The sequence below is a fragment of the Doryrhamphus excisus genome, chromosome 5, assembly GCF_030265055.1.
Source record: "Doryrhamphus excisus isolate RoL2022-K1 chromosome 5, RoL_Dexc_1.0, whole genome shotgun sequence".
Lineage (NCBI taxonomy): Eukaryota > Metazoa > Chordata > Actinopteri > Syngnathiformes > Syngnathidae > Doryrhamphus > Doryrhamphus excisus.
Genome location: NC_080470.1, coordinates 9,587,707 through 9,615,296, shown reverse-complemented (window position 1 = coordinate 9,615,296; position 27,590 = coordinate 9,587,707). Strand labels below are relative to the sequence as shown.

General features: G+C 41.9%; 2 protein-coding genes across 4 annotated transcripts in view; both read right to left on the bottom strand.

Moving 5' to 3' along the window:
• Nucleotides 1–25: 25 nt before the first annotated feature.
• tjp3 (tight junction protein 3) lies at nt 26–21,010 on the bottom strand. Of its 3 annotated transcripts, none has more exons than XM_058074271.1 (30): nt 20,851–21,010; nt 13,927–13,983; nt 13,484–13,608; nt 13,295–13,397; nt 12,333–12,627; nt 11,627–11,730; nt 11,374–11,563; nt 11,217–11,292; nt 10,543–10,640; nt 10,368–10,458; nt 10,126–10,302; nt 9,932–10,038; nt 9,698–9,782; nt 8,979–9,061; nt 7,684–7,780; nt 7,198–7,292; nt 7,038–7,110; nt 6,724–6,797; nt 6,570–6,645; nt 6,329–6,485; nt 5,494–5,602; nt 5,202–5,421; nt 4,760–4,965; nt 4,578–4,673; nt 4,417–4,496; nt 4,145–4,355; nt 3,967–4,067; nt 1,119–1,691; nt 445–503; nt 26–356 (listed from the first exon to the last, which is right to left on the bottom strand). In XM_058074271.1, the coding sequence occupies exons 2-30, from the start codon at nt 13,972–13,974 to the stop codon at nt 230–232; spliced, it is 3,936 nt and encodes a 1,311-aa protein (XP_057930254.1). In that variant the 5' UTR covers nt 13,975–13,983; nt 20,851–21,010; the 3' UTR covers nt 26–229. The 3 variants fall into 3 exon arrangements, with proteins under 3 accessions (XP_057930254.1, XP_057930251.1, XP_057930253.1); XM_058074268.1 differs by lacking the exon at nt 20,851–21,010 and adding an exon at nt 17,830–18,156; XM_058074270.1 differs by lacking the exon at nt 20,851–21,010 and adding an exon at nt 15,862–16,112.
• Nucleotides 21,011–22,233: 1,223 nt separating this feature from the next.
• Nucleotides 22,234–27,590, bottom strand: part of si:ch73-63e15.2 (protein strawberry notch homolog 2) — a 51,868-nt gene continuing 46,511 nt past the window's right edge. The window contains exons 31-32 of the mRNA XM_058072773.1: nt 27,205–27,395; nt 22,234–26,692 (exon numbers count right to left, since the gene is read on the bottom strand). Of these exons, the coding sequence (XP_057928756.1) occupies nt 25,551–26,692; nt 27,205–27,395 (1,333 nt within the window). The 3' untranslated portion in view covers nt 22,234–25,550. The remainder of the gene's footprint in view (nt 26,693–27,204; nt 27,396–27,590) is intronic.

The following is a 27,590-nucleotide window of genomic DNA, read 5'->3' as shown; positions in this document are numbered from 1 at the left end:
CAATATTCATAGACTTTCTTTGAACCATTTTAAATTGTAGTTTAATAAGAAAGGTGAGGGCAACGTTTTGAACAACAACAAAAAATCTTTTCTTTTACACAGTAAACTGAAATAAAGAATTTGCATTAAAAATGTTTACTAGTTTTTGTTGGGAGAAAAAAAAAAAAAAAGAGTCTCTCGGAGTGTCTTTGTTTGATCATTAGACTCTGATGTTGAACATCTGAGTTGTCTACAGTTCTGTCGCTGGACCCCATTCAATGTCCTCTGCCTCGTCCTCGTCATCCTCATCTGAACTGTCGCTGCCTCCTCGGATTTGCGTGCGTCTGAACTGGACTGCTTGGTGATGATGTGCCAGCCTGCAAAAATGTAAGAGACAGGTGGATGTAAAATGGATGCTAAAACTGAGTACAAAAACAAAAGCAGATAAGAGCATGTAAGACTTACACAATGAACTGGGGGGGCTTCTTGTCTTCCGCTTGTGTCTGCGGCTCTGTGAGACGGGCCTGTAACAGAAGTTAAATTGCAGAAAAAGTGTTATTTACTTATCATGATTGTTTATTTGGTTTTTTGTCATATTTACCACATATGACACCATACTGCCAAAATAGTGGCAGACTTGGCAAATCTCATTCGTAGCGTGGATATGACTACCAGTTGATGTATGTTGTTCTAAATTTGACACCATTAGTAGTCAACTTTGACAGGTCATTCGTAGTTGGTCTAACATTTTTTTTGCATTTGACTGTATTTGACCTTGATGCAAGGTGGAAAAAGTAAAAGCGCATGTCATTTGGTCCTTGTGTCAACATTAAAGGAACTAAAGCCAAATCCATACAGCCCTCATCAGGCTCTTTAAAATGACAATTGTAAATCAATTTTTGACTTGTTACATATGAACTTTGACCATATAAAAGTCATGGCCAGTTGACAACAAAAAGTAATGAGTTGAGTCAAATTGTATGTGTTATGTCTGTTAAGTTTAGAGACAAGTAGGTAAAGTAAGGGTTTCTTTCTTATTTACATTTGAACAACGCCTCCGCTGGTTGCAGCTGGCAGTGCACTCAAGTTTGCCCTGTCTTACTACTAATTGTCAGGCTTAAAACACACAGTTTAAATACCTGCTGTAATTTCTCTTCAATGGCAGCCAGGCTAGCTTGTTGGGGGCTCTCAGGAGGCTCATCCACATACGAGGGCTCACTCAAAGAGTATCTTGTGGATGGATTAGGGGCAATAAAATCCGGGGGACCGTCTGATGGAGTGGTGGGTGCCAGGGCGTCCAGATTGCTGAAGTCAGAGTCTGTAAAACTACGGTGAGAAGGGTAGTCATCCGGATGATTGAGAGGCGGGCTGCTACTCTGTCGGCGGAGTGTTGCAGGCTCGGGCACATGCATCAAAGGCGGGATTTCCCCACCCAGAGAGTAATCGTCGGAGTGAGGCTCAAGGTCCATGTCGTCGGGACTGCGGTGGCCCCAGGCAGGCTCAGATGATCGCGCAAGAGCTGCTCCCGATACCCTGGAGCTCCTGGCTGCCTCCTGACCCGGGTAGGCTTCATCCAGGTCCTCATTGTCCGTGTAGACCTCACCATCAGTGAAGGCCTCGCCGTCTGTGTCCTCCAAGTCACTTGCAGCACTGAGGTAGTCTGACTGGGTTTGATCCAGAGCGTCCAGATCTTGTTGTCCACCACTTTCCAACTGGACAGGGAGAAAGATTCACATTAGGGTTGGATATATTACAAAATGACGATATAAAACAATATAAAATAGAAATTCAGACAAGCCTTGTATAAAAAGCTACAAACCATAAGCCATATAATGAAATACACTTGTGAAATTGTAAAGCACATTTATTTATTGGTAACAAACTGCCTAACCTTTCTAATGGGATGTCAGCCTCTGCACACATTGTTATGAAATCTTCAACAAACTGTAATCCCTGTGCTTGTGAAGATGAAGTCACCCATGCAATTCCAACTGCATATCAAGATATTTTTTGACACTCTTGTTTATGCGGACATAGGGTAAACAGGGCTCTTATTTTGAAGGACGGTCACGGAAGTGTGTTCCGTGTGTGTAGATAATTTTGTTACAGTTAAGACAAGCTACGGAAAAAATAATTAACATGTTTCTCATATTGTTTAACTCACAACGTCATCATCGAGCACTGTAAAAACCTACCTTACATTAAAGCCATAACACACAACCTGGTGAAAATATTATCATCAAGCCCGAGCCGCGCACACACAACCAAGCTAGTCATCAAATCAGCTTGTTTACATTTAGCATTTAGTATATCGGTATAAGTCTTATCATTGGAGGAATCTATACCAATATATAAAAAATATTCCCCGACCCTAATTCACGGGAGAAGACAAATAAGAGTGAGGCCTCTTTTTACACAACCTGGCATTCATCCAGCTTTGCCAAAACAGTGTGTGCCGTCACACAGAGCGACAGCATCCCACAGTCACACAGTTCAAGGTGTCACAATGTCAATACTTGTTCCACAGCAACAATTGTTAACAACGCCACAGGGCAAGAGAAGTATTTATAGAGGTATTTATACGAGTATTTATAAGAGAAGTATTATATTTCTCATACCTATCGTATCTCTGTTACGGCTCTGAAAGCACCTCACAAAGCGTAAAACGCAGGTTGGACCTTTGTGACCCCCATGTTGTTTATATAGAACAGTAACATGAACAAAAGAGAGGAACAGCGCTGATTAATTTTGTCTTCCCGTTCTGTGTCAGTGCAGTTTGTACACAGCTAGGAAAAGGGAAACAAAATGCTTGGTTGACTTCGCCTCGCCGATCCAAGTCTGTGCAAATTTTACAGACAGCAAAACGGAAAAAGTCATGAATATTTCCGGGTTGATGGTTGTTAGTGTCATTTATACCGAACAAGAATGTGGAAAAAGGCAGGGAAATGTTCGGTTTATGAGAACAGCAAGACAGAAAAAAAGGTATGAACTTTTCCAAGTTGACTCCCTACTCCCACTCATTGCCTTTTATACGCAGCACCAATACAGTAAAAAGGCAGGAAAACTAATGAGTTGACAGTAATTTTCGCATGTGTGCCATTTATACATGCAAGTGACTGACTCCATCAACTTTGTCTCCCCATTCTATATCTGTGCTGTTTATACAGAACAGCAACATGGAAACACAAGGAAAACTGCCGGGTTGAGTGTTAATGATACACAACACTAAAACTGCAAGTACAAAGAAGCAGAAAAAATGCTGGGTCAACTACAGTATATACTTCCATTTACTGCTGGTGTCATTATGCACACACAGTAAAAAAAATCGTGTGGTCGATTTTGTCCATCATTCCATGTTAGTTCTATTTATACAGACAGACTATTTATACAAAAAAAGAAAAGCTGGAAAAGGCCAAAACGGCCTTTTGTGTCAGTCAGCTTTCCATAGTGCAGTTTGGAGTGACAAACCGCAATCATGCTTGTTTCCACTGTGGAGTTTTTAATACCATTCCCAGCAATAAAAGTTAATGTGGAGTTATTATTGTCACGGGCCGACATCTTATTTTGTTCATTCATCCATTTATTCATTTTCTACCGCTTATCCTCACGGGTGTCGCGGGGGTGCTGGAGCCTATCCCAGCTGTCTTTTGGCCGAGAGGCAGGGTACACCCCGGACTGGTCGCCAGCCAATCACAGGGCACATATAGACAAACAAACCTATGGACAATTTGGAGTCGCCAATTAACCTAGCATGTTTTTGGAATGTGGGAGGAAACCCGAGTTCCCGGAGAAAACCCACACATGCACAGGGAGAACATGCAAACAGAGATGGCTGAGGGTGAGATTGAATTCCCAACTCCTGACTGTGTGGCCTTCATGCTAACCACTCATCCACCAAACTATCTTTGTGATTGACCGGTAGCTCACAATCGACACAAATGGCACCCCTAGAAACTAAACTAGAAACTAAAAAAAGGTGCAAAATACCGTGACTTCAGAGACCCAGACTGGTTTGGACTGCTGGTGGCGGATCTTGTCTTTTAGAACCTGGTACCAAACATTGGAGCCGGGCTGCAGATCAACACGTGCTGGAGGGATGATGTACAGCAGAATTATTGTCATTGTACAAACAGTACACATGACATGCAGGCATGTGATGGACTACCTGAGAAAAGATGGCTGCAGTGTTTCCTTAGTTTGAGTGCCTGTGAGTAGAGGCGTCTGGAGCTCTTGTTGGAGTCAGGACTGTACCTCTGCCTCATGGCTTTGACATCTTTGCGGCTGTGGGGGTCCAGGAATATCACCATCGGGTGATACTGGATGTAGTTCAGCCTCTCCACAGCAGTGGGGGTGATGTCCAGCAGAGGGTGCTTGTCCTGGCAACAAAACAGTAAGTGAAATAGCAACATTTCCCTCAATTTCACTTTATTAGCTCACCTTCTCCGCTATCCTCCTCACAGTGTCCAATTTTATAACCGTTGAGCTGCTGTCTCCTCCACCACTGCGAGGAACCATCTCTGACAAAACATAGAAAAAAAATTGTTTTCAACTGTGGGTCCAAAATTTTATGTATCCAAATGGAAATAAAAAAAACATACCAGCTACTTCATATTCATCAGGCAGTTCTCTGGCCAGCTTCTCCATAGCAATATCATTAAGAGGCCCCAGGATGACGATGGGTCGTTTGAAATTAGCTGCAGAGAGTTTATAAACAGTTTAAAAATGAGGTTATATACTTTGTATAAAAGAAGTGGATATCAATTATGTAGTGAGTAAGCACCTTCTCTAAGCAGGACTCTCTCATAGGCAGGGAATTTGCCTTGAATGGTGAGCTGCAGGAGGTCGTCGCGAGAGCGCCGCACGTTCTTCTCATTCTTTTTGTTCCCTCTGAGGCCCCGTAGTTTCCAGAACTCAGCCCTGGGTCCAGACACCTGCCGCTCCCCACTTGCCCTCTGCGCCTGCTCTTGGCTGGCCAGAGCCTCGGCCCTGCAGGATGAAGAATGCCAGGAAGAGAATCGGCAGGGTTCGAAATATGTTGAAAAAACCACATGGCATTTCTCTCATCTCTTATTGGTCTTCTCTTACTCAGTGGTTTGTACAGATAAATTGATACTACAGTTTGTAAGTAGTATATCAAATGTGTGTGCATTTATTCCACCTTTGTCTTTAACACAGAACCTGGAAAATATACCAAAAATACACCTGTATACCATATACTGTACCTGTTCTGGTTAGGGATAGTGCCTTTGTCCAGCTCATGCAGGTCATTCCCCATGCGTATGGCCAGCCAGTTGCCCAGCTTCCCACGATGCATGGTGTCCACGACCCGGAACACCTCTCCTCGTGTGAAGTTGAGCCCGATGGGGTGATCAGTCTCGTGGTCAAAGTGTGTGCGGATGTAGAAGTTGTCCCCCAGGTTGGACTTGATGATCTTCTTATAAACTGGAAAAGAGGAGAGAAATTATTAAAACGATTGGACGTTGATTGGACCTGTCGTGCTTCGACCATACTCACTGTCCATCTTGTTCTGAGTGCGGATGTCCACTTTCTCTCCTCTCTTGATGTTCAGAAGGAAATTGGCGGCTTCTTCTCGAGTGTAATGGCCAAACTCTGTGTTATTGACCTGTGACAAATACATGACAATGTTCATGGTGCAACAGGGAAGTTTAGATTTTAGAATTTAGATTTAGACTTTGTGTGCTTTACGGTCGAAAGTGTGTGATGGTGTTTATTAATTTCTGCTGAAAAAAAGTGTCATTTGAAGCCAAGAAGGGATCGCACCTTTAATTTCTGTTCTCAAATCTTGTGTTGCTTGCACAGTTTGGTTTGTACTTCTGTATAAGTGACAAGATCAATGAAGGCCATTCTGAAAGGCCATTCTGGTTTATGCAGTGTTCTGTCCACTAGGTGTCAGTAATGTTACAATGATGAGACATTCCATGGAGTCAGCCATATCATGTCAGACATGATGGAGCAAAAAAAAAAAGTTGAAAAACAAGTTTAGAATAAATAAGTTGGAGGCTAACTAGTCAGCTTAGCAGCATGCACCGTTTAAGACAACAGCCATCTCTTGTATCCCTGCAGTGATCGTGTAGCCTGCGCATTAGAGTTGAACAATGTGTTGTAAATAAAGATTAAAAGGAGAGTAAACATGATTATAGGGCTTTATTTCATGTGGTAATAATGGTAAAAATCATATTTACAAATTCATCAACAGGTTTTCTATATTCCAACTATGAAAATATTCATATTATTATATTATTATTGAATCCTACTTTGTGGAAATTCACTAATTGTGGTTGGGTTCGGAACCAATTAACTGTGGTAAACAAGCAGCGACGGCCCTCACCTTCAATATCTGGTCTCCCTCTTTCATACCCTGCTCATAGGCGGAGCTGTTGGGCTGCACTCCTCCAACAAAGATGCCCACATCATTGCCACCTACCAACCTCAGGCCCACGCTGCCTTCCTTGACAAAGGACACAGTTTGCAAGTCGGAACTGTACCTGAGGAATGTAAAAAAGAACAGTTTTAACACAGCCTGCCGTGCAGAACGCTGTTGCTGGGTTGTGAAGAAAAGAAGGACTCACCCTGGGTTGGATGTTGGGTATGAATCTGGAGGTAAGGAGTAGATTGGCTCTTCAGCAGGCTTGGCTGGAGCGGTGTCTGATGATGTTAATAATAAAAGCTGGTTAAAAGAGTTGCCAGTTCTTCAGCTTAAAAAATGTTCAAAGCTGCTTTTACAGTGGGCTGGTAGATTGTTCTTCACGGAGATTCCAGACCTCACGGTACCACTTTTGTTTGCCACATTTGGAGCACTGTTAGATATAAAACAGGTATTTAAAAAAAAGAAAAAACAAGTTACAGTGGAATCTTTAAAGTCAACTTCAACCACAACCTAAATTCCACTGATGGCATGGGAGGGAAATGTGATGATAATCACCACAGGCTTCTCGCTACAATGCGAACAATACCATTATTCACATCAGTCACATTACAAATTAACATTAGAAAGCGGATGCCAACGTCAGTGGATGTAATATATACCATTACCGTACCTACGTCGCTCATCCCCAAGGTCCGAGCTCCCCGACCTCCGGAGGTCAAACAGCTGGTCTGACTCCGAGGAATCTGAATGGTGAAGAAAGATGAAAAAGATGCTGTAATGACTTCAGAAAAGAGAGGAGACAATGTGACACTAAAAAACAGTGAACTGACCATCGGGGGGAGGCGGTGGTTGGACTGGCAATGAGATTCGGCGAGGGGGCTCCGGATTCACACGGACCGAAGACGGCTTGACCTCGGGAAGGACTCTGGGAGCAGCATCAGGGAAAATTAGACGATTTTATTCTGCACTTGGACACTTGGAAATTCTACACTTCACCTCTAACAAGAAGAAGGATATAATTTTTTTATTGCAATACACCAGTATCTTCAAAAATAAATTTCCAAACATGGGTTTTAAAAAAAAAAAAAAGACACACTATTTGTGTCAAGAGAAGTGACGTCTGGATAATTTTATCTACTGTATGTAGTGTAAAAACGAGCTGCAGTACCATTGTCCACACAGGGCTATATTACAATGCAAAAGTGTGTTACACCAATAATGATGGTTCCTGTCTGGCAATGCCAAAAAGCAATAACTAGGAAGATAATATTTGTTTTATTCTGTATGGTCTTGTAGTTATTTTGATAAATTCCCACCTGTATCTGTTTTTGGCCCTGCCGGAGTTCTCACTGTCTGTTGAGTCCCTGCGAGGGGCAGACGTGTAACTGGCCTCTGATTCAGATTCTGATGGAGCTGTAAAGAATCAAGTGTCGATTTGCATTTACAGAAATGTTATAATGCATTCATTTACACTACAATACAAATACTGATTCTTGCTCTAATATTGATTTGCTAATACTGATTTGCACATATAAAAACAAGTTCCATCATGTGCTTAAAGCTGGTCTGTTAACAGAGTGCAGTGAGGGTTGCATCAGTCAAATCAGCAAAACAGCATTAGCGATCAAATATATGCAGATGAGCAAGACGAGCAAGCAAAATACTGGGTGTGGTGGATGCAAATGTAATCATTTAGCAGCTGAAATGTGAATGATCAAACCTGAAATTCCTTGTGGTCTCTATTTTTGCATCTATATTTAGCATGTTTGAAATGCAGGCGATTGGCGACTCCAAATTGTCCATAGGTATGAATGTGAGTGTGAATGGTTGCTTGTCTATATGTGCCTTGTGATTGACTGGCGACCAGTCCAGGGTGTACCCCGCCTCTCACCCGAAGACAGCTGGGATAGGCTCCAGCACCCCCCGCGACCCTCGTTAGGATAAGCGGTAGAAAATGAATGCACTTTTGTGCTTGTTAAAAATTGTGCATGCAATCACAGTAGATCACCTTCAGCGCTCCCACTAATAGTACAATTTTTTTTTTACTTTGGTTATGCAAGTTAGCGCTTAGTAGATCAGCTTATAAATAAATGTTCTTATAGTAATATCACTTTACACATCTATAATTGCATAGTAAGGGGTGAGGAAATGCTGATGATGCGTTTCCAAATGATTTTCCTCATGTGGATAAGTGGAGGCAAGCTACTACCAGAAGTGTGTCTTGAAGCTTCACATAGTTTCAAAGGTTTTGTGAGATCTCCCAAAAGTTATTGCGTTCTCTCTCAAAAGTTGATCTTGCAATTTATTTTTTTTTAACCCATCACAATTGATTTCCCCATTTTCCCTCTGGGGCTTTGTAATCATGATCTTAAGCACGAAAAAATTGAAATTAATCAAATGATAGCAAAATGCACAATCTGGATCAGATCCAGATACAACTCTGTTTTATTTGGCAGCTACTGACCCAGTATAAACACTAGTTTTTTTCCCTGATAATATATTTTAGATTTCTTTTTCAATTTGGATCAATTTTTGATAACAATGTGTGTGCATTGTGTGTGTAACAAAATGTGACTTGAAAATAGTGCAAAAATAAAATAAATGGACTCACCTCTGTGTGACGCAGTGAGAGCAGGGATGCCGGAGGCGCTCTGTCGCCTTGGCTTGGGCTGTGAGGAAACATCTGGCAAAACTCTGGAAGAGAAGAGAGGGAGGTGGGAGTGAGGGAAGAGGAAAACAAATCTCAGTAATGTTTGGAGAGGGTGGGGGTGTGGCTAATATGATGATTATTAATGAGGGAATGTTGAATATTCACCTTTTGCGTCACTGGGGGGAGCTCTCTCTCTGACCTTTAACTGCTTTGTGTCCAGTATTGATCAATTCAATGTATATATATATATATATTTGTTTGTTTAGTTTAAAAGCTGTATTAATATGCAGTTTTTCCAATGTGTCCTCTGTTTAATCAGCACTTAGCCACATATGAGAGGGACATGTTCAGTGAAAGTCACTTTTATTTCATTGTTTAAACACATAAAAGTGGTACAGTCCAAAACACAAATCAAAAAGCTACAAACTGATTTTACACACACACCCAGACACACACACACACACACACATGCATAAAATTTTTTAAAAACAATAGTAATGGAAGAACATAAAATGTAACTTTGGTGTAACTTAAAAAAAGAGGAAACAAAAGTATAATAGATATAATGTAATGTTAAGCTAAAGCCTTGTGCACAGTCTGGTCATTGTCCCAGTTGGGTGTGGGGGTTACAGGTTGGGGAGGGGGTGGAGGACGCTTTTGGAGGGGGCCTTCATCTGTACCTGTATCTGCTGTGAGAATCCTGGCTGTAGGCGGTGCTCTGCCTCCGAGGAGGCGCCGAGCTGCCATCTGACTCTGACTCGGAGTCTGAGAAGAAAGAATATGACGGTTGGCTGACATGTAGAATTTCTGTTAACAGTTTGAATTTACATTGAATGCCGTTTTATAAAGCTCATGCAAATACGGTTAACACATGAACTCAGTTAGATTGTTGTTGTGATTATTATGTTATATACCTGGGCGTGGGACTCTCAGGGGAGAGTTGACCCTCCTTGGTGGTTCCTGCCGTACCAGGATAGGGGAATCTCTCAGGCTAGGCAGATCAGCAGGAAGAACTAAAGGGCTGACGAATGAGAAGGAAGAAGATGCTGATGGATTATCAAGAAAAACATCATCCGGACCACTCACTGATTTGAGACTCAAAGCTTACTTATATCTGTCTAATCGAGGGCTGTCTCTGTGCGGCGGGGGGGAGGCGCTGCGGTCAGAGTCTGACTCTGACACAGGCCTGCGGGGTCGTGAGGAGGATGAGGAAGGTCTAGGTGACGTCCAGTTGTGGGAGGAAGAAGATCTCGTGTTGGGCAGGGTGGACAGTCCAGACAAGCTCCTGCAGAAAAAAAGGGTAAGTACACAAACAAACAGAGTCCAGACAGAGTTCATTTGTCTACTGACTTGTATTTGCTAGAGTGGTCCCTCATGTCCAAACTGTCCATCCTCATAGGAGGCGGTGAAGCGCTACGGTCGGACTCTGATTCATACGCAGCTGAAAGAAAGAACATTCAAAGGTTCTCAAAAACATCACAATCAAGTCAATCATGGCATCATGGTCTCTGTTTGCAGGACTGACCTCTGCGAGGTGCGTAGCCTCTTGGAGGTCGAGTCAACGTGGAACGCACTGGAGAAGACTCCCTGGACTTGTGGACCAGAGGGATGTCTGCTCTGGTTCTAGTGTCAAACAGAGAGAGGGAGTAGGAAAGCTCAGTCGCCACTATATAATAATAAACCAATATCAAATAAAGCTACTAACTCTTTGATGATGCCCCGAAGGAAGCCACTGGTGCCTAGTGGCGTTTTTAGGTATTGTTGGAATTTGTGTTATGTAAAATAAGTATATTTACATTAGCATCTAGCAGAATTATCTCGTGTGTACACACACACACACACACACGCTACACACACAGTGACAAACTCCTGGTTTGTGCTCTAATCAGCAAATTAACTAGATATTTTTTTTTGTGCCTCTGAAATATAGCGATGCTCCAGTATAAACTATAGGAAATATTTTGACTATATTGCTTAAAATATGTCTTATTTTCCTATAGTGTAATTATGTTCACAGTGACTTTTAGGTACAGTACTGTATGAGGCCACAACTAATGTTTTGATGGGCCATTATATTTCTGTGTGGTTCGCAATAAAATAATTTATACATAAAAATATGTTTAAAAAAATTGCGGCCAGAAAGGTTCAAATCTATACAACACCCAGATGGAGGAAATACATAGCTTCTAAAATGTCTACCTGTGCGTTCGTTTCTCTCTGGTAGGATGACGAGATGTTCTATGAGAATGTGAACGATCATCCAGGTCTGAAATGTCTAATTGGAGCATAAAAAAACCCATAAAATTAGTGAAGTGTCTTCACATACATGTCGGTGATACCCCTGTGTCTTCCTCACCCTCCATCTCAGAGCTGCTATTTCTACGCCGGTCCTCCTCACTGTTGGGGGCACTGTCCTCCACCTCAGGGATGCTGACCAGGAACTTGCGGTTGTCTCTGAGAACCGTCATGGTCAGCTTGCCTCGGCTCTTCTCCACCAAGTGCTTTGTCTCCAGCAGAGACAGATTCTCTGTGGTCATGCCATTGATCTGATTGGAGGAAGAGGAGCCGTTAAAACAGTGGAGTTTGCTTTCGGAGGATTCATTTTCTACCTTCAGAATAAGGTCTCCCTCCTGCAGTGTGCCTTCTTTTGCAGCCAGGCCGGTTTCAGTCATGTGCTTGATAAAGATCTGACTGCCCAGCTTCAATCCATACTCTGCAAAATAAGCAGGACAAAAAAATGTCATTCAAATACTGAGTCCACTTTCTACCAAAAGCCAATAATATCGGATAAGTGCAGTAGCAATTTCTTTTTTGTTTCAAAATTGAGAAGTCTATCAAAACAACCAACCCTCATACTGCACTCAGCTGCTTTCCCAAGTCACAATAAGTTAAATTACTTTTCGCCAAAAGCAGTTAATCCTGTATATGCTCATTGAGCTTAAGTCTTGTGATATCACACATGATGGTTTGAACTCTTGACTTGCCTTTTGCATTTTGCCAGAATATTTTGGTTGAATCCATTGGTCTGGTTGCACAACTTTGAGGTTATACTATGTTTGTAATCTCTCGGAATGTTCTGAAATCCTCTTTCTATTCCTGTGTCATGTACAGTAGAAGCAATTCCAATTCCACAAAATTGACCAAATACTTAACAAATCAATTAGCATTTATAGCATTGGCACAATACCAAATGAGGGGAGCGAAAAACACAGCAGTGTGTTGATTGGTCAACAAAATCATCCCTTCTATGCGGTACCACATAGAGCGCCAAACTGAACTGTACGACTTGATGTAAACGTGTTCCCTGTTTCTCACCGTCTGTGATTTTCTTTTTAACCAGAGTGGTCCTGAGGGGTTTGTCGGCCACGTCATGGTGCGGCAGCCTCTTATACCCTGATGACATTAAGGGCATGGCGCCTCCATAGCCGTTGCGATCAGGGGAGGAGCTGCGTGCCCGAGCACGGTAGCGACTAGCATCTCGGTTGTCGCTACCGTCAGAGTAGCGTCGTGTCCTCCTTGGAGGCTCTGGGTCCAACAGATTGGAGTGGGAGGCAGCCCGGGTTGGCCTGGATGTAGCGGGGATGTGGATCTTGCGTGGACGTTTTACTGTCTGGAGAGATACAAGATGACAAGAAACAGAGATTTTGGTTTTACCATATATTGATTCATTTCACAATGTAAACAATGACCACTACGTCATGATTTGTTCAATTGTTCGAAAACAATTATTGTTACTAATACAAAGAGAAGAGTGTCAAATACATAGCAAACAAATGCTAAATTATATTAAAACATTTACATGAGATGCTACCAGCACCAAATGCACTGCGAATAAATGCAAAAACAGAGCTAACAGGGGCAACACTTGTATTAGAATTGCTACCAGTCCCAAATCCATCCGTAATAGAAGCTAACACAAAGCTAACGGGAGAAGCATCAAGATGCTAACAGCAACAAACACTTCAAATGGATGCTAACATACACTTAAGAGAGGCAAAATATGTTAAAAAAATATATGAGATGCTGACAGCTCTAAATATAACACAACTAAGAAGGGTAAAAATGGTTTAAAACACTTCTATCAAACATTAAAGGTAGATACGAACATGCCAGAAAGGGTAAAGGCAAAGGGACCCACTGATTGGCTGATTTTAGAGAGTGATCCAGTTTATGTTAAACCACAAGCCAATTGGTTTAGAGATGAAGTTTAGAAATGATAACATACAACTCAGAGATGTTTTAAGCACAATCACATTGGTTTCTTCAACCGTACTCACAATGTTAGCCGTCTTGTCTAGTGCCTTGAGGGTCTGAATGGTGTAGTTGGAATGGACGTTCTCCATTGAGATCCCATTGACCATGACAATCTGATCCTTGTTGCTGCAAGATATAAATGAAAAATGCATGTAAGCTCTGATTCTCCTTGTGTACTAATTGACTAAATAAATCAGTGGTTGCCAACTTACAACAGGCGGCCCATGGCCGGTCCATTGGGCAGCACGTCGGACACAATTACAGCTGTATCGCCGCTGTCCGGATGGGGTTTGTCCTTGCCTCCTGATAAAGCAAAGCCAAAGCCCAATTTGGGATCCTGCCAACACAAAACAAATGGGTTAAATATTAGCGGGAAAACATGAGGGAAGGAAACATGCAGTAAAGCATGCAAGTAGAGTTGGATGAGGGTGACAGAGGAAGCGCATTCCAGTCAAGCTCGGTATGTGGTGTGATAACGATGTGTCGACTGGCGCAGCAGGGTGTGCCGCTTTGAATTCCTGCTAGGTGTTAGGCCTGAGTGTGGCAAAAAACTATCACAAAAAGACACCCAAACATCTGCCTTGCTGCTCCTGTATGTAACACGATGCCAAGATCCTGTCAGATGTATCATTTCAACTTTAAAGAAGGAACTTACTTTGTTTAGTGTTATTGTATGCTGCTCCCATATCGTTAACTCCTCCATGCCTGGCTTCTGCAATAAAATAAAAACACACACAAATGACTAAGAAATGAGTAAGAGCAACATCTAGTGTGGAAGGCTACACAATAATGCCGTACTAGCGAAAGAAGCTGGAAGAGTGTGTACAAGTCAACCTGAACACAGCCAGTGCTCACCTGTGTCAATCCGGATTGACTGGTATGGAGGAGGGGCTACCTGGTGTGTGTTTGTGTGTGTGTGTGTGTGTGTGTGTGTGTGTATATATACGAGTAAGTGAACAGACGGCATGAAACACCTAGTGCTCCAGGGTCTACACATAGACAAACAATACAAAGACTCTTACGCTCTACTAGTGACAAAAGCAGGGCTTTTTCTACACAAATACCTGCTAGCTATGACACTCTGCAAGGACTAAGACTTATGATCAAACATAAAATGTTTTCTAAGCCACAACCCCACATGTGGGTGTTATTGTGGGTCCCATAGTGCCTCGGTGAAATCATTTACTCAACTTCAGAGATTACCAGCGGTGTGTCGGTGATGTTCGTACAGAATGCAGCAAATTTCCCCCCTCAGAGGGAGTTATCTAGAATAGTAACAGAGGTGGATGGTTGCTTGTTTGTAAGGGGATTCTGGGACTGTGACACCAGCCCCTTTGATTAGCCGAGATGGTGCACCAACAGGGAATGAGGGGCTTAAAGTGGGCCCGCAAATATGCTGGTTTTAAAGGAATCATCAGAGGTGTAACACAGGAGGAAAGGTGCCTGTTTAAGAAAATTCTGCAATGAAGAGACTGCGACTGTGAAGACACAGACTTCTCCCACCCTCACCCATTGCTGCTGTAATTTTGATCTGATGCTGTGAACGCACACACAAACATGTTTGGGTTCTGTGTGAATGACATACGCAAAGAAATGCTCAACTTTTAAGTCTCAGATTTTGTAGCATCTGTGTCAGAGCGTACTCTGGCCCTGTTCTTTTAAAAAGCTATTGTTGCCCCCTGACAAGTATTTAATACGTCAAACCAGACTGTCAGGCACCTCATTATCTGACTGGAGGATGCTGTGTCACTGCATGAAAGTATAAATATCCCATTTTGCTGGGGTCTGTGTAAAAGGCACAGGTTGTTGAATGCTGATCTACTGTTACATCTCTGACTGTCAGGAGAACACATGTCGAATTCCAGAAGGAACGAGTAAATCCAGCTTCTCGAGTTGGATACATCGAAACTGAAGCTGGAAGTTAACTGATGTACGATAACGATGACACTGACAAATGACAGTTATTGCAAGGATGCAAAATGTGAATATTTGGGAAGTAGACATCCAAAAAACACCAATAAGTGGGTTGGGAGATGTTAGCTCAGAGTTAGTGAGCTGAGTAAACAGTAGGCTGTGCCCCTGTTTTAGTTAATGATAAACCTAAGCATGCATAAAAATAGCCTAACTGTCTAAACAGAAACGGATGTGTTTTTCAATATTTTGGTCCAAACAAGTACTGATTGTACTTGTTTTCACTTGAGTCCTGTTTTGTTAAAAAATACAGTATTCCTGGATGCTGCTTTAAAAAAATAAAGCAACCTGTTGTATAACCATTTTTATAATTCTCAGGGTAATAAAGACTAACCTACAAAATGTAAGTAAGTTGCAATAACAACCAAGAGGATGTGCCTAAACAGGGGAATAAAAGATAACACAGGTATGCCCTCATTTCCTAAGACCAGACTGAGATTTCGAAACACTTTACGTTGTTTATTTGGGTCAGATGCTTACACTAGAGACAAAATTAGTAAAATCATATTTTTCAAGAACAACTTCTGTGAGAAAGCACAGTATGTACGGCAACTTTCGTACAAATTTTAGTTGTCAGCGTCTTTACAGGTCATTTCAGGCAGCATTTTATTGCACTCACCACTTGGTCTTTGAACCGTACTTCCATTTCCCACAGGGATCTCCAAACCGAACAATGACACTAACAACAACGCACAAGCAGTTGATCATATTCCAAGCGTTTGGAAACAAAACAATCGCACTGGCTGGTACTCATCCGGCTCCAGCTGCTGTCTGCATGCCTGTTAGAAAAGTGATATCCCAGGAGGAAAAAAGATCCGTAATATGACCAGTGGTGGCGTTCCTCACCCAGGCGGGAGGACTCACCTGGGTGGCGCTCCTCCCTCCTGCATGTGCACTTCGCCCACTCATGCAGTGAATATTTAAACGGCTGTAATGGCCACCCTGATAAAGTATATATGTCCATTTATATGGTACACTGTATGACTTAACATCGTTTCCACTAGGGTTGGGCGACATGGACCTCAGCATATATCACATTATTTTTTAGATGTATCACAATATGATGATATAATTACATTCAGTGTAGTCTTGTATAAAAGGCTACAAACCTAAACCTATATAATCAAATCAAATGTAAGCTTGGCACTGTGTAAAGAGTGTCTATTCCAGTTGTTGAAGGAAGCTGCTTTCACAACATTAGCTCCATTGTCAGTAGTTACACACACTTGGTTCTTCTCATGTAAGTCCCATTCCTGGAGAAACTCATTCAACTCACTTGCAATGTTTCTAGCCCTGTCTTCCACCAGTCTGGAGACAAAGTCCAGTCACAGGGTACAGTATGTAGTGGGATCTGAGTGGTTCAGCTACTCCACATGTCTGCACTACATCCAAATCACTTCCATATTACAGTTACCGCCACGTTTACCAACAATTTCTTTGTCTATACTCTCCACTTCGCCTCCAGCTTCAGCCACTCATGTTTTCTTTTTTTAGGGTGTTCAGTTGTTTGCTTTGCCTCTCTCCGCCATCGCTGGACCATGCTAGCGTCAATACAATGCGTCGTGGCACACGGTCGCAGGAAAAGCTCCTCATCAACTGGGCTTTTTCCATTTAGCATTTTTACTGATATACATCATTTTCTTATCAATGGAAGGGTTTAAAAAGGAATATTGGCATATACAAATTATTGCCCTACCTAGTTATTTTTTTAACCCAATTTCCAAGGGCCATTAGAGTGAGGTTCTAATGCAAAAATAATCACTCGTGTTGTCATTTCAAGGCTGCAAAGGCTCAAAAAGTAATTTGAAGTATATGGGATTTAGCTACTAGAGTGCAAGAAACACCTCACCTCAAACAGACTCAACACACTCCAACAGCACAGATAGTGTAGTAGTTCAAAATCAATCCATCGAGGTTATAACATGTTGATAAAGTTAGCTTAACTATTTAAACTATTTTCTGTTTTGCCACGGCTGGAGGACAGACATACATACCACTCAGATTTGAAACACTATATGATAATGTTTACTTATCTGTGCTGTACAGACTGAACTCGAAACCAAGTAATAAAACAAAATGCATACCTGGAAAGCAGGGAAGCATACAAGTGTATACAAAGGTCAAAATGGCCTGATTTTACAAATGTATTGCGCCGATACTGGCTGAGTGGACTGGAAGCTGTGCTGCTCCAGCAGGACCAGAGAGAATTTTTTTCATGCAAATTGAAATAGGGGAAACTTAACAGGGTCTACAGATTTCAACAAGTCATATTGCAGACTTTTTAAAGACCATAATACAATTTAAGACCTACTTCACGTCCATACAGGGACAAAAAATGTAAAGTGTTTGCTGCTGGCATTGTAAATAAATAAAGTGTAACATGTGCAAGCAAATAGACAAAACATCAGATATTAATATTATATGATTTATCTCCAACAAAATCCTGTGTGCCCTCATCTTTCAGTCAAAAACAAAGCGTCAAACCAAATCTCATCCAAATTTATACACAACACTTTTTTTAACATGCAAACTCTGTTCTGGTGACAAAGCAGATCACTACTTAAAAATACCAATAGCACCAACTTACCGGCACCACGAGCAGTGGTGGTGGAGGCTCAGGTGGCACAGAACCAAAGTGCTTCATTAGTTTGAGTCGTTGGGTTGCATTCATGATGACCAAACACCTTCTTTCTCAAGTGGATCTGACAAATTCCAGAGGTGATCCGTACAGGACACCTTGTTGTCTTACACAAGCAGTAAGACGCTGCAACGTAAATACTCAAACTCTCAAACTTCTGCATGGATCATTCTAAGGTCAGTTATTCCCCTCATGAAGTCGGCCTGCTCAAAGTCTCAGTGGTATGCAAGCTTCTTGGTCCACTGTGAGACTTTCCCACAAGACTGGTTTCAGTCCACTGGGCACTATGGTTACGGCGAGGGGAATGAGAGCACTGGGCTGTTAATAATTGAAAAGGGCTGTTTGCTGGATGACTATAGGCTTCCTGGGTGCCTTCACAGCTCAGCCAAAGGACAAGAGGTGGCTTGTCTCTTCTTATCTTTTCTTCCATGTGTAACAAACAGATGACATAATACATGGCTGAGCCTTCATTACTTACACAGAACAAGAAACTACCGTACTGCTGTTACTAAAACAAACACTCTCCTTTAGTCAAGCTATTACTCAATTCTTTACTACTTCAACAGTGTAAAGCCACTCCCAATTCTCCTCACAACTTATTGAGGTTGAGTGTTGATGTTAACCTGAATGGCCTAGAGGTACATTGGCTCAGAGTGTTGTCATCTATTGTTTCTTCCTGACTATCCAACTCGGTATCGGTAAGATGCTACGCTCTGGGGTTGGGATGGGCATCTTCTCAAGGGACAATACCACAGAAAGAAATGTAGATATATGTTAGCGTATTCAGAGTATAGCTTGTGTAGTTTATGGTTTTCACATAGCAATTGATCAACAGCGCCTTGGCTTCAAATAGGATATCCTCAGAGGGAAGTGGCTACTGAGTTTGGAATATCAAGAGGTTACAACAGAGATACAAACAGAGTGGATGAGTCGCATCACAAGGCATAGAAGTCGATGTATTTTGGCCACTTCATTGTAAAAAGTGCCCTGCAGAACCGGATAATGAAAGCAACTCAATTCCGGGCACATTTAGGGGATGTGAGACCCACTCAAGTGTCAGACCCTTCAAAACTGTTTAAGTCAGTGTGGTGTACGTGCTAGACCAGTGCTCAGGAACCGCTGGGCAGAGCTGCATGTGGCTTTCAGCCTCTTCGTTGCAGCTCCCACAGCGAGCTCTGTGATCCGAAGCGGAGGAAATGTTTCGTTTGTGACATATCCAACTCACTGCAAGTCCATGAATGAATGTACACTGCCTTCTGACTGCTGACTGGATGAGCAAGGGAAGGGGTGCCAGTGTGTTCAGTCAGTGAGACATGAAGATATCTTAAACCATGAATATGGTTAATTTTGAATGGACATATTCCTTTGCTTTCACTGCCAATGATGCTGGCTTACCCACCTGCATGCTTGATATGTGGCAAGAATATAACAGTTAAACAGTGCAACATTTTCAAAACTAGAACTCAGCCTTTTCTGATAAGTACACAACTGCAGATGGGCGTACGGGACAGATTTTGGAACTACCACAGAAGAGCAAACATACTTTCAAGAAGTGGATGAAGGCTCCAAATTCAACTACTGTACAGCTGCTAGCCACGTGACTGCACGGTTCACAGATGGAGAATCCACCAAAGACACCATTCATAAAAATATCACAACATCTATTCTCCAAATATTTTTTTTTTTTTTTTATCAGGAACAGGACCAATGGAATGGCAGAAAACATCAACAGTAAGCGATGACATTAATTCAGTGAAAGCATATAGAACCGCCTATGATGAGTCAAGCGACGTAAACAGCACTGATATGCAGATGCATAAACTCTGATGGGCTTTTTTATGTTAAAGTTGGCTACATTGACATCTTTTACACAAATACGGGAATGACTCAAAAAAACACACATAGTTCAGTGTATAAAGGGGACCTCTTATGCTTTTTACACTTTTCTGACCTATACATGTTGTTAGAATGTTGTATTATTGTGTTAATCAATGCCAAAGTTTGAGGCCAAAAAGAGGTTTGCGCACTTGAAAGTGAGCCCTGAGTTTGGGGTAGCTCTGAATGCTAGGTTTTAGAGCCGTTTTGTTTTTTCTAACACTGGCTCACTGTGACATCACAGTGAACCTTGTTAGAAGTCACCAGCTTTTCCTTATATGGGTGTCAAGCTGTAAGCCTACACCTGCACTCTGTTGGTTGAATTCTGTTGTAAATACTACAACTTTTAAACGTTTATAAGCTGTGTCAATGTTACCCATAGCACCATCATAACTCAAATTATTAAAACCAGTAGTCAGTCGTTTGTGGAGCTATTCTGAATGGAATTTTCGTGTACAAATCGTTGAGATGTTTACTTCAAGACAGAGGCTGTAATGAACATAGCCTGTGGCCTCCATCCACTGTGCAAAAGCGTCACTTTCTTTAATTCAAAGTTATAAAAGCCAGCTTTCTATATATACACACCAGTAAAGATATAAATAATAGAAGTGAATAGAAATACAAATTCTATAAAAAGAGGACGCAGCTGTTTTTCAAATCGAAACTGTTGTGAAACTCTCCTAAGAGGCAAGCAGAAACTCGCATGTGTGGCAAAACCAGAAAGGTGAGCGAGAAAGGACGAAGACAGTGGACTAACATAACATATGTAGCACTGACAGAACAATAAAATGCCACATCCGCCAACACCCATCAGGTGTGATCAATAATGAATGACTATTAAAACGATAAAAGGCATATTCTACGAATGCTACAAGCTAACACTAAGATAAGATATGCCTTTTCTTACGAGCACTTTCGTTACATTTCCAGAGTACCAAAGAGCACCTTACATAATTGATATAATTATAATTGATATATTGTAATAATTGATAAATAAATATATTTTCAAATTCTTTTAATAACTTGTTTTCACCTTTGTGCTCGATATACAGTACTAGCCGGCACATTAACATATGATATATAAAGCTAACTTACCTGCTGTAACTCTTCCTGTTGCGTGCTTTGCTTATCCAACTTTTAGGATAAATGTTCGCTCTAAATCCTTTGGGTCGCTCTCGTCGGTTTTTGTGTAGTTTAAATAAAAATACACTCCCTCGAATGAGATTTCAGAGCGACTGAGGTTTCCTAACTCGGACAGGTAAAGGGGCGTGGTTGTATGCATCAATGGGCGGGGTTTAAAAGGCGGAAGTAGTCACAAGGCAAAGGTTTCATTCAATAAGAAATACCAGCGTAGGATAAGTATGTTCTTTGTTTACATTGTCACATTATCCTAAGGTTATCTAGAAAAATGTGAAGTAGAAATATATATATGTAAAGTACTACTACTTGATTAAAAACAAGGTATACCGAATATATTAATAGTTTGTGCCACATTACCTCCACTAGAGAGCAGTAGTGTGCCAGTCAAAAGTTTGGAGACACCCTCTCATGCCGCTCAATGACAATGTGTCTCTAAGTGGGACTGTATTTAAATAGAAGAAAAAAGAAACTACCGCCACAATGCTTCACTGACGAGATAGTATGTGTTGGGATCGTAAACATTTCCGTTGTTGTCCATAAGAGGCGAAATTGCAGGTTTACAGCAGCAAAAGTACATCTATTGCCATGGGAACTGCTTCCCTTGTATTTATTGATGATGTGACTGCTGACTAAAGCAGCGAGATGAATTCTGAAGACAGTTTCAGTAGAGGCAGAGCATCACCAGGGATGAAACCCAACATCTGGTGATGTCCCAGACATTGCAGACAACAGGCCGTAATGGACTGCAATGTATTTGTAACCAGGTACTAAAAAGTGGAGGTTTGATTCGTGATTGTTCCATTAGTTAAAAAAGTGGGAGGTACAAATACAAACGCTTGTCATTCCTACACCGTCCACCTTATTTGGATGTAAATACCTTAAAATAAAAACTCATTTCAAATCCAGTGTGGTGATGTTTAGAGGCAAAAAAACAAAGAATTGGGTCCATGTCCAAATATATATGGACCTGACTGTAAATGTCCATGAAAAGACGACACCAGAGTTCTCGGTTTCAGCAATCTTGAAGGTTTTATTTGTTTACAAAGTTCAGATTGCAGTTTCATATAGTCCTTCCTTTAACGGCTAGAAAACCTTTTTTTGTTTGTTTTTATAAGAATTAGTCAAAAGGCACAAAATTTTACAATATATACATTTGGATCTAAATTATAAATATATATAGAAAACAAAAGCAAAACCCAGAATAAAAGTGCTGAATACAGTTTCACTTTTTTCTTGTTTTTTTCCCAGAAAAAATAGACTTTGTTTAAAAATACATACAATCAGTAGCATGTTTTTGTGTTATTTTTTTGTTGTTGTTAGCAATAAATTACATGAGTGATTTATAATAATACGCAAACAGTGGAGCAACATGTACGATGGTTACAGTATACAAACCCACCAAAGACCAAAATCACAACACGCCAAAAAAAGCTCCATCATAACTGACGAGGAAGGGCTCTGGGGTGGGGGGGACAGTAACTTATGATTATGCCATTCTTAGTGCAAAAATGATATAAACAAAACGGATAGAAGACCAATTTATGCAGTCAAAGATAATGTGAAAAATGCTATGAAGCTTGACGGTTTTCACTTGCTCTTATCTTGGAATGTTTTTTTTTTCTTTTAAAGAAGATAAGTTACGCAGTGTGACATACATGAGAAAAAGGAAGCATCTAAGTGTGTGAGTGACTCCAAAACAGAGTTGGGTGAGGTTAATTGCACAATTCCATATAACTAAGATGTTTCTGTTGAAAAAAAAAAAAGAAACCAAACTACAAGGTTTGTGCATTTCTACCATCCACAGAAAATGAAACAAGAAACAGGCTTTGATCGCTGCCCTAAGAAGGCATAAACACACCCAATCACAACATCAGAGTCTAAAAAAAGCAGGGGTTAGCAACCTGCGGCTCCTAGGCCTGCAGGAAGCATTTGATCTAATCCGCCATGCAATTTTAAAAACTTCAGAGGAACCGTTTAACACACAGATGCTCATGACAGACAATAACAAACATTTGTTTCATCCTGTTTTGTTATCAATATAGTGTGGTTACCTGTCCCTGGTCTAAAACCTAATTGGACTTAAAGTCACAGCACAGAGTTAAGATGAAATGGTACATACATGTATTTAGTTGGAGCTCTGTTAATCAGGGGCAATATTTCACCCCCGCTTCCCTCCCCTTTGCCAACATTTGTTTCTTTCCTGAGATTGTATTGAATGGTAATGTCAGGGGAACACTTTGGTATCTTTTGAAAATGTATAAATTTGTATGGAGAATTACAAAAAAATGACAATATGGAAATGAGAAATAGAAATAAATCCAGACACTGTACAGCAGAGTACAGAAACAGTGCAAACATATTTGGTGGCAGATTTGAATAGAATTTGTCCCTGACCAAAACATTTTGTACACTACTCTAATATATAATAAGCAGGATAACATCACTAAAATCTAAAATATCCCTTAAATATAAATAACAATATACCTTTAATAACATAACAATGGCTAAAACATATCTAGGAGATATATATATGTATTTTTTTCTTTAAAAAGGACTATGAAGGACAGAAAGATTCACACAGCTTCACCTCGTAAGATATTTGTCTGCTCCGTTAACAAAATGCTCTTTTTTCTTATTGCTTGAACTTGTCTCCAAACAACTACAGTGAATGGGCACATGGACATCAATCAAATATGGCCTTGACGCCTGTAAAGAAAACCAATAGGTGCAATTTAATGAACTGCTGGTTATCATAAATAATTGGCCGTAATTTGTCATTTTACTTGGTGGCTTATTTCAAACCTATTGTGTATGTATTATGATTACACGTACATTGTTCATGAGTCGTTTTCTATTATGCAAGGTGGTGGTTATTGACAATGAATTCATTAAATCACACATTGGTGTTGAGCACATTAAAATTATTACAGGTGTGGACTGTGGCTTATTTTGAGTCGTCCCTTTTATTTTTAGTGTAAATAACTGGCGGTAGGTGTTCATTCATTCACTCACTCATTTTCTACCGCTTATCCTCACAAGGGTTACGGGCACGCTGGAGCCTATCCCAGCTGTCTCCGGGCGAGAGGCGGGGTACACCCTGGACTGGTCGCCAGCCAATCACAGGGCACATATAGACAAACAACCATTCACACTCACATGCATACCTATGGACAATTTGGAGTCACCAATTAACCTAGCATGTTTTTGGAATGTGGGAGGAAACCGAAGTACCCGGAGAAAGCCCACGCATGCGCAGAGAGAACGTGCAAACTCCACACAGAGATGCCCGAGGGTGGAATCAAACTCGGGTCTCGCCACTTGGTTGCCATGCAGCCTGGCGGTAGGTGTGTTTACATTAATTATATGACATGGCAGGCGGAACATGGACTTGTTTTGAATGTTTCTGTTTCTATTATGCAAGGTGGTGGCTATCAGTAATAACTAGCGGGTGCAACAAACAGGTTAATTATATTGGTCTATGTTGTGTGTGTGTGTGTGTGTACATAATCATGTCCAGATACTTGTCAAAATGTGTTGATCTGACCGCAAGAGGGAGTCATTCCTAACGTGATGACATGCAAAAATAATGCAAGGTTTTCTTTGCAGACGTCAAGATTTACTGACTCACTGTAAATCCTGACTGAGAAGTTCGTATTGGATGGTCAAACCGACACATGCAAAACCCAAAAAACAACACCACCAAAAGCACTTGAGACTTTCCTGAGAATTTTTAATCAAATCATGCCAGGAGTTGAAATCTCACTGTGTTATGTCGTCAGTTAAAAAAAAACAGGGTGATATTTTTGGATGATTTCTGTTCTGTTAACGCTTCTTGGTGTTGTTGTACACCACATGGAATCGTGCACCGTTTCAGCAGACACACACACGCACACGCATATGCAAACGCACACACTCAAGGCTTCACGGAGGCCTTGTCTTGGAACCCGCCACCAGCATAGTGTAACACAAAAGGACAACGCAAAAAGGACGAAAAAAGTTAAATACAAATATATTTAAATTAAAATACAAATCTATACATTAGGCTACATGGATTTGTTTTTCTTAAAGACTGCATTTATAGATTTCTCCAAAGGCACTGTTTGCAGACTGCTGCTCCCCATTTCATCTAACACGAGCGGTGGTGGACACAAACAAGAGGGAGCGTGTCGGGGAAGGGAGGCATTTCACGGTTTGTCAGCAAAAGTTTCTTCCTCTTCTATTCCAGTTCATCACCACCTTTGAGTCTTGAGTCAAGCAAAGACGTGTCGAGTTTTACAAAAGCTTCCAGCAACGTCCAATACCTCGTCAAAGGATGGGAGTGGAGGAGGGGGTCTGTTAAAGGACTCTACACGAGAATGAACATTTTTTTTTGTTCATGTGAGTTTGATACAAGTTTACAGCTGCCTTGAGCTGCAGAGGACACACTTTGGTGCAGACGTTCGTTGTCACTATAGCAACCAGGAGGAGGCCATCGCTACAGGTGGGGAGAGAAGACTGAGCAGAGCAGGCAGTGATGTGACTAGGAGGACCTGAGGGGGTGAGGGCTATAGAGGGGTCGGCTTTGGATGGGAGACAGCAGTTAAATAACACATGTTAAAATCTGCTTTAAAAAGACGTTAAAAGCGTGAGAATAAGCCGCTGGGGTTGTCATCTTCTCAGTCTTGCTGCCGGTAGTGAATGACAGACTTGCGGTCCGGCCCTGCCTGCAGCATGCTGTTCAGAGCCTCGCGCACGTCAAGAGCGCCGGAGCTGCAGTGGCCGTTGGGCAGGGAGAGAGAGTCTGACGGGGGAAGGAGATAGTTGGTGGAGAAGTGTGAAGAAGTGTTGGCAAACAGCGAGGAGGAAGAAGGGGCCGGGTTGGAAAAGAGCGGGGTGGTTTGTACGAGGGGAGACACGTGAGAGGAGGTGGAGGACATGGAGGACGAGCTGGAAGATGCTGAGGATGATGGGCTGGCTTTCTGCGTGGGCATCTGCGGGGAGATGGGCAGGTCAAAGAAGTCTAATAAGTCCTGGTGGTTGTTGCCCAGCAGGCCGTGGTTCTGTGGCTGCTGTAGAACCAGAGGCGGTGGTGGAAGCTGCTGCTGTTGGGCATTCTGCGAGATGAGCGACTCCAGGCCGAAGTCATCCACGAACGCTCCAGATGGTCCTGTTAGGTTATCCAGGCCCAGCCCACCCTCGGTGCTGTCCGGCGAAGGAGACGGCGAGCTTACCGTCAGATCCAGAATTTCTTCCTGGGGCTTTTGAGAAGACAAACTGGTGGACCGTGTGGTTTGATGGATGGGGACAGGCGGGTTCTTCAGCTGGGGGAACGCAGATAAGAAGGGCTGAGGGTAAAACTGGGAGAAATTGGAGCCGTGGCTGACCGTGTTGTGCACAAGAGCCTGCTTGGAGGACTTGCTGGGCCAGCTGTTAGGAGTCAGATTCTGACTTTGAGAAAGGTTTCTCTGTAAAGACAACAGGCCTTGACTCTGCAGGGGCTGCTGCAAGACGGCCTGGCTGTGGCCAGCCTGCATCCTCTGTAGCTGAGAGATGCCCGCCATCTGTGTCTTTTGTTTTTGTCTGAGGAGCTGGCTCTGGAGGAGTGACTGGGCCAGAGACTGGTTGGCAACCGGTTTCTGGCTGAACAGATTAGCCAGGAGGTGCTTGTTCTCTTGCTCCATTTTACGCCTCCGCTCCTCAGCCAGACGCTGCTCCAAAGCCTGCTTTTCCCTCTCCTTGCGCCGCCTTTTCACCTCCTCGTCCATTAGTATAAGCTCCTCGCGCACTCTGGCCACGCAGATCTCTGGGATCTTGATGCCTAGAACAATCATTACAGACGAGTTACATTTATTTCCACAACTACAAGGTGTATCGTCATAATCCTGGTATCATTTGAGAGGTTACAACTGTGAGATGACTTGGGGGTGTGTTAGTATTAATATTAGAAATAACATATATAAATAAAAATGGTACATAGCTGCTATGTCTGCTCTCAGCTAAGAGAGTGAATATCTTTTTGGAATTCTGCAGGAGTAAGGACACATGTTGACAAATCACATTATACCCTGTATCAAGTTTGGACTTAATAAAGTGAGGTAAAGTAAAGTTATTCCAATTATTGTGATTCTAGCAGGTGGACACTCCATGGTTTGCAAACAAATTTAGCACATTATTTATCTTACCAACTCCAAAATATACTGTCATTGTCCTGGTATTAAGTGTAAATGTTGCTGTATTTAACACTAATAAAGTTGGAGTCTTTTAACATCATCACCAATTGACTTTGTAGTCAAAATCGCTAACATGCGATTTTCTTGAGTTCATACTCACCGACTTGCTTGTTGTGCTGCTTTGTTTTGAGGCGAACAATCTGCAGTATACTAGAGCTGGTGATGTCCGACACCACATCGGACACCCGCTTCCACACACGTAGCAGAGCGCCGCACAGCATGTGGTACTGGCGGAGGCGCATGCCCTGGAAACACTCCTGGCCCTCCTCGGTTTTCTTACACTTGCCATTCCTGTAGCAAGAGAGAGAGTTCATCGAGTTTTGTCATCATGTGAGAGTACATATTATTGTTGAATGCTAGTCCCTAATGACCAGCTCTTAAAAGGGGCATTTTTTAATTCTTGGGGAAAGGCACCTGGCATTACACCCCTGTTGTGGTAGCCTAATGTTAACTCAGCTGATAGGATGGAGCGATGCAGAGTAATCA

Coding starts and splice junctions, on each gene's coding strand:
- tjp3 (XM_058074268.1), bottom strand. CDS start 17,913: ATGAATGCAACCCAACGACTCAAACTAATGAAGCACTTTGGTTCTGTG. Junction 13,609..13,926: donor ATACAATAACACTAAACAAA/GTAAGTTCCTTC, acceptor TTGTGTTGGCAG/GATCCCAAATTGGGCTTTGG. Junction 6,486..6,569: donor TACCCAACATCCAACCCAGG/GTGAGTCCTTCT, acceptor TACATTCCTCAG/GTACAGTTCCGACTTGCAAA.